The sequence below is a fragment of the Pelobates fuscus genome, chromosome 9 (assembly GCF_036172605.1).
Source record: "Pelobates fuscus isolate aPelFus1 chromosome 9, aPelFus1.pri, whole genome shotgun sequence".
Taxonomy (NCBI): domain Eukaryota; kingdom Metazoa; phylum Chordata; class Amphibia; order Anura; family Pelobatidae; genus Pelobates; species Pelobates fuscus.
This window is the reverse complement of record NC_086325.1, coordinates 13656848-13672458: the sequence shown is the minus strand read 5'-3', so window position 1 is coordinate 13672458 and position 15611 is coordinate 13656848. Positions and strand designations below refer to the sequence as shown.

The 15611-nt window shown below is 43.2% G+C and overlaps 1 protein-coding gene across 2 annotated transcripts in view; it reads right to left on the bottom strand.

The window, feature by feature from the left end:
- LRFN1 (leucine rich repeat and fibronectin type III domain containing 1) overlaps positions 1-15075 on the bottom strand; it is a 127113-nt gene extending 112038 nt beyond the window's left edge. For both annotated transcript variants that reach the window (XM_063431218.1, XM_063431217.1), the window contains exon 1: positions 14614-15075. Coding sequence is in view for 1 of the 2 variants with exons in the window: in XM_063431217.1 (XP_063287287.1) it covers positions 14614-14755 (142 nt within the window). In the remaining variant the exon portion in view is untranslated. The remainder of the gene's footprint in view (positions 1-14613) is intronic.
- Between the last annotated feature and the right edge of the window lie 536 nt (positions 15076-15611).

Below are 15611 nucleotides of genomic sequence, written 5' to 3'. Positions count from 1 at the left end.
CTTACAATGTTTTCATGAAAGTAAAATAGCTGGTCATCCTGGTATTCGCAAGACGTACTCTCTGATATCCAAGGATTTCTGGTGGCCTTCACTTCGTAAGGATATTGAGGAGTTCGTCGCAGCTTGTGAGACTTGTGCCAAGACTAAACTATCTCATGCATCCCCATGTGGCCTGTTACACCCCTTGGACATTCCTGAGAAACCTTGGTCCTGTTTGTCCATTGACTTTATCGTTGATTTGCCTGCTTCCAAAAGACAGACTGTTATTCTCACGGTGGTGGATAGATTTACCAAGATGGCCCATTTCGTGCCATTACCTAAACTTCCGACTTCCCCTGAATTGGCGGAGATTTTTGCGAGAGAAGTTTTTCGCCTACATGGGATTCCTTCAGAGATTGTTTCTGATAGAGGTTCTCAATTTGTCTCACGTTTCTGGAGATCCTTTTGTTCTCAAATGGGCATCAAATTGAACTTTTCCTCTGCCTATCACCCTCAGTCTAACGGAGCTGCTGAACGTACTAATCAAAAGATCGAACAGTATCTGCGTTGCTTTGTTTCCGAACACCAGGACGATTGGGTCGGTCTGATTCCTTGGGCGGAGTTCGCACACAATAACCTTGTTTGCGATTCAACTCGCTCTAGCCCTTTCTTCATGAACTATGGCTTTCATCCTTCGATTTTTCCTTCGGTTTCCTCTTCTCAGGGGATACCGTCGGTTGATGATCATGTCGCCAACCTGAAGAAATTATGGGATCAAACTCGACAAATTCTATTACATAGTTCCTCGCTGTTCAAGAAACACGCTGACAAACATAGAAGAGCGGCTCCTGTTTTTGTTCCTGGGGATAGGGTATGGTTAAGTACTAAGAATATTCGCCTAAAAGTTCCGTCCATGAAATTTGCTCCTCGTTACATAGGTCCTTACAGGGTTCTTACTCGTATCAATCCGGTTGCGTATCGCCTTGCTCTGCCACCTGCCTTACGCATTCCTAACTCTTTTCATGTCTCCTTGTTGAAACCCCTCATTTGCAACAAATTCTCCTCTAAGGTCTCCTCGCCTCGTCCTGTTCAGGTGGAGGGTCGGGAGGAGTACGAGGTCAGCTCCATCATTGACTCCAGAATTTCAAGGGGAAAATTGCAATATCTGGTCAACTGGAGGGGATATGGTCCTGAGGAGAGGAGTTGGGTACCTCAGGAGGACGTCCATGCTTCTCGCCTTCGCAGAGCATTTCACCTTCGCTTCCCATCTCGCCCCGGTTCATTCCGCCCGGTGGGCGTATCTGAGAGGGGGGGTACTGTCAGGGTACCTGAGGCCTCTACCTCTAAGGGAGGTAGAGACTTGGTGGTGTATCCGTCCAGGCGAGCTGTCTCCTCCGTTCCTCGCGGTTCATCCAGTCACTTAAACACCGGCCGCGAGGAATCCACGTCCTTTTCTAGCAGGACGCTCAATACGTGACGTCATGACGCTAGCACGAGCAATCTGTCACTCAAGTGTCCGATATCCAATCGGTACTTTTCAGAGGCGTGATTTCCATCCAGAACCAGGGTATTTAAGCTTACTCCTTACTTCAGCTCATTGCCCTGTCGTGGTTCTAGCTTGTCTAGTCACTCAGTGCTCTGGTATTCTAGTTTGCTCTTTTGGTTTTGACTCGGCTCGTTGTACTACCCTGTTTCTCTGTTATCCCTTTACCCGGCTTGTCTCTCGCTTATCTGTCTTCTCGTTCCCTCGACCTCGGCTTGCCTCTGACTATTCTTTACTCTCGGTACGTTAGTCCGGCCATTCTAAGGCCCGGTATACGTACCTTTCCACTCTTTGTACTCTGCGTGTTGGATCCCTGTCCCGATCCTGACACTACCTTGGTTGTTTTTGCAAAGTGAGAGGTTCAGAAAGCTAAAGTTGGACATTAAAATGCGTGGTGTTCAATAAAATGAAAGGTTCATTCACACCTCTAACAATGATCAGATAATTTCAATCCCTGCTTCTTTTAAATGCTGTACAATCTCTTGTGTTTTCAGAAGCCAAGTCTGTAACACATCCCTATATGATAAGGAAGGTTATGCCAAATAAAAATGCAGAGTGTGCCACCAGAGTCTAGACTAGGGGCCACAGAGTGAGTGCTTCTCATTACACACAAAAAAAATCTCACCATGAACGTTATCTCCCCAGACAGAGACCTACTAACTAGCAAAAAAACACTGTCTTCACTCCCAAAACCATTCCTTTTATCTTCAGAAACAATCCACCATCAAAGCTACATGTTCTGCACGCACTCCATATACCCAGGGAACCAGAGGACACACTACATGGACACGTGGCAAAGAGTAGGATCACATTAGAGCAGAATGTGAGCAGACACAAGAAAGCCTATAAAAGATAAAAAGACTAAACAGAATGAGGCCCTCATTAAATGGCAACATTCCTACCCCTCGGCAGCTCACAAGGAATATCACGTATAACATTCCTACCCCTCGGCAGCTCATACAGAATAACACATATAACATTACTACCCCTCGACAGCTCACACAGAATAACACATATAACATTCCTACCCCTCGGCAGTTCATACAGAATAACACATATAACATTCCTACCCCTCGGCAGCTCATACAGAATAAGACATATAACATTCCTACCCCTCGGCAGCTCATACAGAATAAGACATATAACATTCCTACCCCTCGGCAGCTCATACAGAATAACACATATAACATTCATACCCCTCGGCAGCTCATACAGAATAACACATATAACATTCATACCCCTCGGCACCTCATACAGAATAACACATATAACATTCCTACCCCTCGGCACCTCATACAGAATAACACATATAAAATTCCTACCCCTCGACAGCTCGTACAGAATAACACATATAACATTCATACCCCTCGGCACCTCATACAGAATAACACATATAACATTCCTACCCCTCGGCACCTCATACAGAATAACACATATAAAATTCCTACCCCTCGACAGCTCGTACAGAATAACACATATAACATTTATACCCCTCGGCAGCTCATACAGAACAACACATATAACATTCCTACCCCATGGCACCTCATACAGAATAACATATATAACATTCATACCCCTCGGCAGCTCATACAGAATAACACATATAACATTCATACCCCTCGTCACCTCATACCGAATAACACATATAACATTCCTACCCCTCGGCAGCTCATACAGAATAACACATATAACATTCCTACCCCTCGGCACCTCATACAGAATAACACATATAACATTCCTACCCCTCGGCAGCTCATACAGAATAACACATATAACATTCATACCCCTCGGCAGCTCATACAGAATAACACATATAACATTCCTACCCCTCGGCGGCTCATACAGAATAACACATATAACATTCCTACCCCTCGGCAGCTCATACAGAATAACACATATAACATTCCTACCCCTCGGCGGCTCATACAGAATAACACATATAACATTCCTACCCCTCGGCACCTCATACCGAATAACACATATAACATTCCTACCCCTCGGCAGCTCATACAGAATAACACATATAACATTCCTACCCCTCGGCACCTCATACCGAATAACACATATAACATTCCTACCCCTCGGCAGCTCATACAGAATAACACATATAACATTCATACCCCTCGGCACCTCATACCGAATAACACATATAACATTCCTACCCCTCGGCAGCTCATACAGAATAACACATATAACATTCCTACCCCTCGGCGGCTCATACAGAATAACACATATAACATTCCTACCCCTTGGCAGCTCATACAGAATAACACATATAACATTCATACCCCTCGGCAGCTCATACAGAATAACACATATAACATTCCTACCCCTCGGCGGCTCATACAGAATAACACATATAACATTCCTACCCCTCGGCAGCTCATACAGAATAACACATATAACATTCCTACCCCTCGGTGGCTCATACAGAATAACACATATAACATTCCTACCCCTCGGCACCTCATACAGAATAACATATATAACATTCATACCCCTCGGCAGCTCATACAGAATAACACATATAACATTCCTACCCCTCGGCACCTCATACAGAATAACACATATAACATTCCTACCCCTCGGCACCTCATACAGAATAACACATATAACATTCCTACCCCTCGGCGGCTCATACAGAATAACACATATAACATTCCTACCCCTCGAGAGCTCATACAGAATAACACATATAACATTCCTACCCCTCGGCACCTCATACCGAATAACACATATAACATTCCTACCGCTCGGCAGTTGATACAGAATAACACATATAACATTCCTACCCCTCGGCAGCTCATACAGAATAACACATATAACATTCCTACCGCTCGGCAGCTTATACAGAATAACACATATAACATTCCTACCCCTCGGCAGCTCATACAGAATAACACATATAACATTCCTACCCCTCGGCAGCTCATACAGAATAACACATATAACATTCCTACCCCTCGGCAGCTCATACAGAATAACACATATAACATTCCTACCCCTCGAGAGCTCATACAGAATAACACATATAACATTCCTACCCCTCGGCACCTCATACCGAATAACACATATAACATTCCTACCCCTCGGCACCTCATACAGAATAACACATATAACATTCCTACCCCTCGGCAGCTCATACAGAATAACACATATAACATTCCTACCCCTCGGCACCTCATACAGAATAACACATATAACATTCCTACCCCTCGGCAGCTCATACAGAATAACACATATAACATTCATACCCCTCGGCAGCTCATACAGAATAACACATATAACATTCATACCCCTCGGCAGCTCATACAGAATAACACATATAACATTCCTACCCCTCGGCAGCTCATACAGAATAACACATATAACATTCCTACCCCTCGGCAGCTCATACAGAATAACACATATAACATTCATACCCCTCGGCAGCTCATACAGAATAACACATATAACATTCCTACCCCTCGGCACCTCATACAGAATAACACATATAACATTCATACCCCACGGCAGCTCATACAGAATAACACATATAACATTCATACCCCACGGCAGCTCATACAGAATAACACATATAACATTCATACCCCTCGGCAGCTCATACAGAATAACACATATAACATTCCTACCCCTCGGCAGCTCGTACAGAATAACTTGCATGCAGCTCATTCCTTATATTACATTAATTAATACCAGGTTTTCAATCAGTGGGTTTTCAAGGTTCCTAATTCCCTGGTCTAAATTGCAGAATATTTGCCTAATTAATGCACATTAGGTCTTTCTTGCTAATAAAGTAAAGCTTTCAGTTCTGCTTTTTGAAGCTGGTTTCCCAGAACGCTCTGGAGGAGTTAGTCCTTTGCATTCTCACTAGCAGGATGCTGAATGCGCCCCTCTGCCCCTGGAAATAAATCCAGATTCTGCAGCTGGCAAGCCAGTGTCTCAGGAAAAAGTCACATTCTGCGGCTATTTTCTTAACACATTCTGAATAACCACAAATATCAATCAATACATGTTAAGTGTTTCTAACCAGACCCATTTGCACCCAATTTTCCTTCCAATGCAGTCAATACATGTCCCAATACTTCATCCGCTAGCTCTAAATTATATTTATTAAAGTACCCTGCCCTGAATTTCATGGTGCAGAATTATTACCATGGTGGTGGGGGTCTTGAATTCTGAGAGATTCGCATAACAAAGTGGATTTAGCATCTTTTAGCAGTTAGCAAAATGGAGTCACACACAGACAGATGTTGGGGGAGTGGAGCGGCCTAAACCGCGTAGCAGATGGCTGTAAGTGCATTGATATCCACTCTGTACTAAATCTATGGAATGAACACAAACTGGATCTGCAAAGGACATATGCCAGGAGCCCGTCTGGAGGGGTCCCTGGTGTGCCGGCATGATGGCTTGTAAGATTGCCGGTTCTAGCCCCAAATGGAAGCACTTCCTGATTATTACAAAATTAATTCGTATTCATTCAACTGCTTACAATAATCAAAATATAGATTTTTTTTTAAATCATATTCTTTTGCCATACATGGAATATGAATCATGAAATAACAACAACCTCTTTGATCAAACAAAAATATTTTTTACTCTGTTCTGCCTTTTTGAAGAATTTGTCCACAGACTGTCTCCTGTTCGAGAGTATTTCCTCCCCCATCTAAAACTCTATCATGCTATCTCAAACGTTATCCCCTCTATAATGTGCCCACTTGTTCATGAGTATATTCCTTCTTCACAAATGTCTATCATTAATATCGGATACAGTATCCCCCGTCTAAAGATTTGTCACCTATATAACAACATCTCATATCTTTGAGTCTGTCCCACCTATGTATGGGTCTGTCTCTCACCATTTATGGGTCTGTCCTTCCTATCTATTGGTCTGTACATCTTACCTACCTATGGGTCTGTCTCTCCTATCTGTGGGTCTGTCGCTCCTATCTATGAGTCTGTCTCATATTTCCATTGGTCTATCTCCCCTATCTATGGGTCTGTTTCATATATCCATTGGTCTCTCTCCTATCTATGGGTCTATCTCCTAAATATGGGTATGTCTCTCTAAACAAGGGTCTATCTCCTAAATATGGGTCTGTCTCTCTAAACAAATGTCTATCTTTCCTATCTATGGGTCTGTCTCTCATATCTCAGGGTATGTATCTCCTATCCTTTGGTCTGTCACTCATATCTATGAATCTATTTCTCCTATCTATGGGTCTATCCCTCCTATCTATGGGTCTATCTCAACTATCTATGGATCTATATATTATATCTGGGCATCTGTCTCTAATATCCATTGGTCTGTGCCTCCCATCTATGGGTCTGTCTCGCCTATCTATGAGTCTGTCCCTCCCACCTATTTGTCTGTCTCACATATCTATGGATTTATCCTTCCTATATATGGGTCTATCTATCCTATCTGTGGGTCAATTCCTCATATCTATTGGTCTGTCTCTCCCATATAAGGGTCCATCTCTCCTATCTATGGTTCTGTCTCTCATATCTATGGGTCTATCCTTCCTATATATAGGACTCTCTCTCCTATCTATGGGTCTATCCTTCCTATATATGATTCTATCTCTCCTATCTGTCTCTCCCATCTAAGGGTCCGTCTCTCCAATCTTTGAGTCTTGTGACAAAACCCCTATTTTTCCTTCCCAGGAACCCTTCTCTTTCTCAGTTCAGGAAAACTTTGTTTAAACTTTGTTTTTATGTTACCAAAGTTGACCGACCGCTAGCCCTGATTTCATGGAACTTTTTTGGGCATAGGACTAGGCATCGACCGATATTGATTTTTTTAGAGCTGATACCGATACCGATATTCTGTGAACTTTCAGGCCGATAGCCGATATAATTTGCCGATATTCTGTACATTTTCCATTTTGGAAAATAAAAACTATTTCTAAAGGTAAATGCACAAAATATACATGCCACGTGTAGTGGATGCAGTGTGTTTAGACAGCGGAGCTGTGTGTGTTTGTGTGTGTTTGTGTAGTGTGTGTGTAGTGGATGCAGTGTGTGTTTGTGTAGTGTGTGTGTAGTGGATGCAGTGTGTGTTTGTGTAGTGTGAGTGTTGTGGATGCAGTGTGTGTTTGTGTAGTGGATGCAGTGTGTATTTGTCTAGTGTGTGTAGTAGATGCAGTGTGTATTTGTCTAGTGTGTATATAATGAAAGCAGAGTGGTTGTGTGTGGGTAGTGTGTGTAAAGTGAATGCAGTGTGTGTGTAAAGTGAATGCTGTATATACTAAATGCGAAGTGTGTGTGTGTTTGTGTAGTGTGTGTATATAAGGAATGCAGAGTGTGTGTGTGTATTTGTGTAGTGTGTTTATATAATGCAGTGTGTTTGTATAGTGTGTGTTTATAATGCAGTGTGTTTGTATAGTGTGTGTATATATTGCAGTGGGTTTGTATAGTGTGTGTATATATTGCAGTGGGTTTGTATAGTGTGTGTATATAATGCAGTGTGTTTGTATAGTGTGTGTATATAATGCAGTGTGTTTGTATAGTGTGTGTGTGTATATAATGCAGTGTGTGTTTGTATAGTGTGTGTATATATTGCAGTGGGTTTGTATAGTGTGTGTATATATTGCAGTGTGTTTGGATAGTGTGTATATATAATGCAGTGTGTGTTTGTATAGTGTGTGTGTATATAATGCAGTGTGTGTTTGTATAGTGTGTGGATGAGGCATACCGGGCGCTACAGTGGTATTTGGTCCAAAGTTGCCGTGGAGGGAGTAGAACGAAAGACCAGAAGGGGATGACTACAATGGCCCTGCTCTACTATGTGAGGCTTTGGAGGAGGACAGTTACTTAGTCAGCACGGCAGAGTCTCGGTACTGGGGCATCCGGGAATACCGTATGGACGCACTGGAGCTACCTAATACTACAGGCCTGGGACCGGATATCACCCATCTGGTTGCCATAGAATGGGAACTGGAGCAGGAATACGAGAACCTATGAAAAGAAGTTTAGCAGCAAGCATCCCTGGGAGTGGAGATAGTTGGTCTCACTACCCAGCACCAGGCAGCGTCACAGGGAGAGGAGATTGTAGGTCCCTCATTACAGCAGCAGCAAGCATCCCTGGGAGTGGAGATAGTCCGTCTCACTACCCAGCACTGGTAGCGTCACAGGGAAAAGAGATTGTCAGCCCCTCATCCCAGCAGCACCAAGCATCACTGAGAGTGGAGATGGTCAATCTCACTACCCAGCTGCAGCCAGCGTCAAAGGGAGAGGAGATTGTTGGTCGCTCTCCCCAGCAGCCGCAGCATCCCTGGGAGTGGAGATGGTTGGTCTCACTACCCAGCAACAGACAGCATTAACTGCTGTGGAGACAACCAGTCTCATTACCCAGCGGCAGTACATACAACAGGGAGCAGATGTTTCTTCACTCCACCCCCTCCCCCCCCCCCAGCAACAATGTGGTGTCTCAGGAGTGGATTTTAGCAGGAGGCCCTCTGGATCACTGCCCCTTTTGGAAAAGGCCACCAGACTAACACAGACCCAGACCGATTGGAGGTCTGGTTAGTCTCCACAGGAAGGGGGAGATATGTACCGAACACTCCTCTGCCTAGACGAGTTTGGACGCTAGCCTCCTGCTCACTGACAAAGACCCTGTTCGGGAGTTAAATCTCCTCAACTGCCATTAGTGGCTTGCCCTGGGTGTCCCTGGTTTGGCACTTTCCGTAGCTAGAAAAAAAAACAACTTCACCAGACATCCCCAAGCCAACCTATTGGGGTCTAGGCAGGTATGCCGTCCCATGGAACTGGGGGGGAAGGGGGGGGGGGGCGAGTTATGTGACAAAAACCCTATTTTGTCTTCCCAGGAACTATTCTCTTCCACAGTTCCGAAATTTGTTTAAACTTCGTTTTTATGTTACCAAAGTTGTATGACCGCTAGCCCTGATGTCTCTCCTTTCCATTGGCCTATCTCTCCTATCTATGGGTCTGTCTCTCCTTTCCATTGGCCTATCTCTCCTATCTATGGGTCTGTCTCTCCTTTCCATTGGTCTATCTCTCCTATCTATGGGTCTGTCTCTCCTATCCATTGGTCTATCTCTCCTATCTATGGGTCTGTCTCTCCTATCCATTGGTCTATCTCTCCTATCTATGGGTCTGTCTCTCCTATCCATTGGTCTATCTCTCCTATCTATGGGTCTGTCTCTCCTATCCATTGGTCTATCTCTCCCATCTAGGGGTCTGTCTCTCCTATCCATTGGTCTATCTCTCCTATCTATGGGTCTGTCTCTCCTATCCATTGGTCTATCTCTCCTATCTATGGGTCTGTCTCTCCTATCCATTGGTCTATCTCTCCTATCTATGGGTCTGTCTCTCCTATCCATTGGTCTATCTCTCCTATCTATGGGTCTGTCTCTCCTATCCATTGGCCTATCTCTCCTATCTATGGGTCTGTCTCTCCTATCCATTGGCCTATCTCTCCTATCTATGGGTCTGTCTCTCCTATCCATTGGTCTATCTCTCCTATCTATGGGTCTGTCTCTCCTATCCATTGGTCTATCTCTCCTATCTATGGGTCTGTCTCTCCTATCCATTGGTCTATCTCTCCTATCTATGGGTCTGTCTCTCCTATCCATTGGTCTATCTCTCCCATCTAGGGGTCTGTCTCTCCTATCCATTGGTCTATCTCTCCTATCTATGGGTCTGTCTCTCCTATCCATTGGTCTATCTCTCCTATCTATGGGTCTGTCTCTCCTATCCATTGGTCTATCTCTCCTATCTATGGGTCTGTCTCTCCTATCCATTGGTCTATCTCTCCTATCTATGGGTCTGTCTCTCCTATCCATTGGCCTATCTCTCCTATCTATGGGCCTATCTCTCCTATCTATGGGTCTGTCTCTCCTATCCATTGGTCTGTCTCTCCTATCCTTTGGTCTATCTCTCCTATCTATGGGTCTGTCTCTCCTATCCATTGGTCTATCTCTCCTATCTATGGGTCTGTCTCTCCTATCCATTGGTCTATCTCTCCTATCTATGGGTCTGTCTCTCCTATCCATTGGTCTATCTCTCCCATCTAGGGGTCTGTCTCTCCCATATAAGGGTCTGTCTTTAATATGTATAATAGACCTACTTATGAATCTGACCCCCCATCCATAGGTGTAACAAACCCCCATGATTAAAGGTTCGCTGTATTCACAATAACAACTTCATCTAATTGAAATTCAATAATTAAGTTGATGTTGATGTTCTTTCTTAATAAATTAGAAAAGATACCTTCTTTTTGAACTTGAAAGCTGCCAAACCCTCTGATTCAGCGAGTCTGCAATTCAATTCCCTGTCTTGGATATCCAGTCGTACTATGGTGTCAGCAGGCCTTGTTTCCTGTAGTGCGTGCTCTAGTTTACAAGCTAGAGCTTTGAAGAATAGACATCCATACCACAGACTGCTTTTCAGATATGGAGGACTTAAGACAGCAATGAGCTGATCTGTCATTTAGCTCACCGCTTGTGAAAACACGAGATGTAGCATTGGTGAATTCTCATAAAGAATACTTGAATGCAATGATTCCCTATGAGATTTATTTGGTGGATCGTGGGTCTTGTTGCACACACTCCTATGGTCCACCATGCCTCTCTATGAGAACCTATTGATTGGACCAAACTGAAAAGAAATCAGGTGTAGCAAACTGGTTTAAAAACTGTTGCAAAAGGGGATTAGCAAACTGCGGCGCGGAGACTTTAGATGTCGATGGAATAAAGGTAACTGCACATTTTAACTAAAAATTATACTAAATATAAAGGTGGCACAAATATTTATTAATAATATAATGTGAAAACATGTTCGAAAGAGAAGATATTTGACAAAAGTACAGTGTCCCTTTAAAAGTAAAGCCAGCAAATATCAGGAGCTCTGTACCATCAGATATTAGGAGCTCAGTACCATCAGATATTAGGAGCTCTGTACCATCAGATATTAGGAGCGCTGTACCATCAGATATTAGGAGCTCTGTACCATCAGATATTAGGAGCTCTGTACCATCAGATATTAGGAGCTCAGTACCATCAGATATTAGGAGCTCTGTACCATCAGATATTAGGAGCTCTGAACCATCAGATATTAGGAGCTCAGTACCATCAGATATTAGGAGCTCTGTACCATCAGATATTAGGTGCTCAGTACCATCAGATATTAGGAGCTCTGAACCATGAGATATTAGAAGCTCAGTACCATAAGATATTAGGAGCTCAGTATCATCAGATTTAATGAGCTCTGTAGCATCAGCTTTAAGGAGCTCTGTGATATCAGATATTAGGAGTTTTATACCACAACATATTAGGAGCTCCGTATAATCAGATTTAAGGAGCTCTGTTCCATCAGATATTAGGAGCTCAGTACCATCAGATATTAGGAGCTCTGTTCCATCAGATATTAGGAGCTCTGTTCCATCAGATATTAGGAGTTCTGTTCCATCAGATATTAGGAGTTCTGTATTATCAGATATTAGGAGCTCAATACCATCAGATATTAGGAGTTCTGTATCATCAGATATTAGGAGCTCTGTACCATAAGATATCAGGAGCTCTGTGTTATCAGTTAATAGGAGCTCTGTGATATCAGATATTAGGAGCTCTTTACCATAAGATATTAGGAGTTCTGTGATATTAAACATTAGAAGCTCTGTACTATAAGATATTTGGAGCTCTGTACCATCATATATCAGGAGCTCTATTAAGAATGGGATTCTTATGTAACATGTTGTTTTACCTCCAGTCCTTTTCTCGCTATGTTATAAATAGTCTGACAGTATGCACAGTGCTAGCCATTTTACATACATGTACAGAGTGCATGATGATTATTTGGTACAGGTAACATTTACTGGCCTTGCATGGCTCACACTCATTAAATGTCTCATGATTGTGGGGTAATATAGAAGCGTGTTCCTGGAGTCTGGGCATTGCAATGTATTTGGCCTGTGATCTGTTTCATGTTTGCCAGTGACATGGCTTGCACCATGTATGTTGGTTCTCCCCACCTGCAGGCTGCATGTTTAATGACATCCTAAAATGGGGGAATTGTTTTGGACTAAGGGTACACGCCAGTGACATGCCAGTGACATGCTAGTGACATGCTAGTGACATGCTAGTGATATATTTTAGGAAGATTTATGTTATGCCCCAGGGGTCATGGATATATATCTGCTTAGAGTGCAGGTTACAGAGCTGGACCTATCGGGAAACTGACTTTAACCTTTCACTCATTCTATTCCAACCCAAGGAGGCTAATAAATGGTTAACTCAGTACATACATATATGTGGATATATAGCTGGGACCATATGGAGAGCTCTATAGGGGGAGGTCAGTAACTGGTTAGCTCGATATATGTATATCTGTGGATGTATAGTGGGGATGTATATTAGGGATGTATATGTGAGAATGTATAGTAGGGATGCAATCTGTGAATGTATATCTGTGTATACTGTGTAGTGGGGATGTATATATGTTGATGTATATCTATCAAAGTATATTTGTGCATGTATAGTGGGAATGTATATCTGTGGATGTGTAGTGTGGATGTATATTTGTCAATGTATAGCGGGGATGTATATCTGTGGATGCATAGTGGGAATTTACATCTGTGGGTGTATATCTGTGGATGTATAGTGGGAATGTATATCTGCAGATGTATAGTGGGGATGTATATCTGTGGATGTATAGTGGGATATATAACTGTGGATGCATAGTGGGAATGTATATGTGTGGCTGCATAGTGGGGATGTATAACTGTGGATGCATAGTGGGTATGTATATCTGTGGGTGTATAAATGTGGATGCATAGTGGGGATGTATATCTGTGGATGCATATTGGGGATGTATATCTGTGGATGTATAACTGTGGAAGCATAGTGGGAATGTATATCTGTGGATGCATAGTGGGAATGTATAACTGTGGATGTATATCTGTGGATGTATATCTGTTGATGCATAGTGGGAATGTATATCTGTGGATGTATAACTGTGGATGTATCAAAATGGGAATACAATTTATATATAAGGAGGTCAGTAAATGTGTAACTCAGTACATGTCAGCACCATGGACAGAGCTGTGTATTTATCTATGGACGGAGGTTAATTCAGCACCATAGACAGGGGTATACGGATTTATAATATGTACTGTATTACCACCATGGAGATGGATATACAGATATATAATATGGGCTGTATTACCACCCTGGAGAGGTATATACAGATATATAATATGGGCTGTATTACCACCATGTACAGGAAAATACAGATACATAGTATGGACTGTATTACCACCACGTACAGAAATATACAGATATATAACAGGGGTTGTATATATAACATGGAGATTACATATATAACACAGAGATAGGATATATATATCATGGTATAGCATGGGCAGAGAGCTAAATAACATGTGATAGGATATATAACATGGCTATAGCATACATAGCATGGGCAGAAGGCTATATAACATGGAGATAGGATATATAGCATGGTATAGCATGGGCAGAGAGCTATATAACATGGGGATAAAAAATATAACATGGAGATAGGATATTTAACATCTCCATGGTAAATATCATGGTACAGCATGGGCAGAGTATATAGCATGGTATAGCTTGGTATAGCATGGGCAGAGAGCTATATAACATGGAGATAGGATATTTACCATGGAGATAGGATATATGGTATAGCATGGGCAGAGAGCTATATAGCATGGACATAGGATATTTACCTTGGAGATAGCATATATTGCATGGTATATCATGGGTAGGGAGCTATATAGCATTGAGATAGGATATATTACATGGTATAGCATGGGCAGAGAGCTATATAACATGGAGATAGGATATATTGCATGGTATAGCAAGGGCAGACAGCAATATAGCATTGAGATAGGTTATTTAACAGGGATATAGGATATTTACCATGGAGTATGGATATATAACATGGAGATATGATATATAACACGGATTTAGGATATTTAACAGCTATATTATAACAGTACAGATTTCCCTCTCTCTCTCTATCTCTCTCTCTCTCTCTCTCTCTCTCTGTCATTCCCTCCACCCATTTCACCCATTGCTGCAGTGTGCCAGCCTTACCTTCAGTCGGACTGTGTCTGCGCCATGCCATCCAGCCAGTGCCAGGTTTGCCCTCTCTCCTGCTGCAGCCCCCACCTGCCCACCCGCCGCAGGGAAAGAGACGCTCAGGGGATGGAGAAGGGAGATGGCATGTAAGGGGCATTCAGAGGGCAAGCCTGGCTCCATCCATAACATCCATCCCTGGGATAGCCTTCCTGCTCCTCAGCTGAAGCCCCATCTTAATGCCCCTACAAGGGCAAGGAACACAGCACACTGACACCCTGGCATACTGTGCCAGCCTCATCCAGCTCCCAGGGGCCCCAGACTAGGGGAGAAGGGCACAGTCTCCTTCTGGTCCAGGCTCCAAAAAGTAGGGATGTAAGATCAGGAATGGACCCCAGGGAGGACCCTTCAGAGAGAGAGCACATCCAATCCCTGCCTTCTCACTGTGTCTGGCTGCTATGGGTGGGGGAGCGGGAGGGAGAGAGGGAGGAAGAGAGAGAGGAGATTGAGGGAGGGAGAGAGAGGAGATGGAGGGAGGGAAGGAGAGAGGATGGGGAAGAAGGCTGAGAGAGAAGGCTGGGAGGGATCTGCACACAAGGAGGAGCTGGGATTGGAAATCTTTAGCACTGCAGCTTCTCCATGGACAGAGAGAGTGAGAAAAATGGAGAGGTTGAGAGAGAGAGAATAAATGGGGGAGAGAGAGAATAAATGGAGAGAGTGAGAGAGAGAGAGGGTGAGAGAGAGAGAATAAATGGGGGAGAGAGAAATGGAGAGAGAGAATAAATGGAGAGAGTGAGAGAGAGAATAAATGGTGGAGAGAGAGCGAGAGAGAGAGAGAAAATAAATAGGGGAGAGAGAGAGAGAATAAATAGGGGAGAGAGAAATGGAGAGAGAGAATAAATGGGGGAGAGAGAGAGAGAATAAATGGGAGAGAGAGAATAAATGGAGAGAGAGAGAATAAATGGGGAGAGAGAGAGAATAAATGGGGGAGAGAGAAATGGAGAGAGAGAATAAAT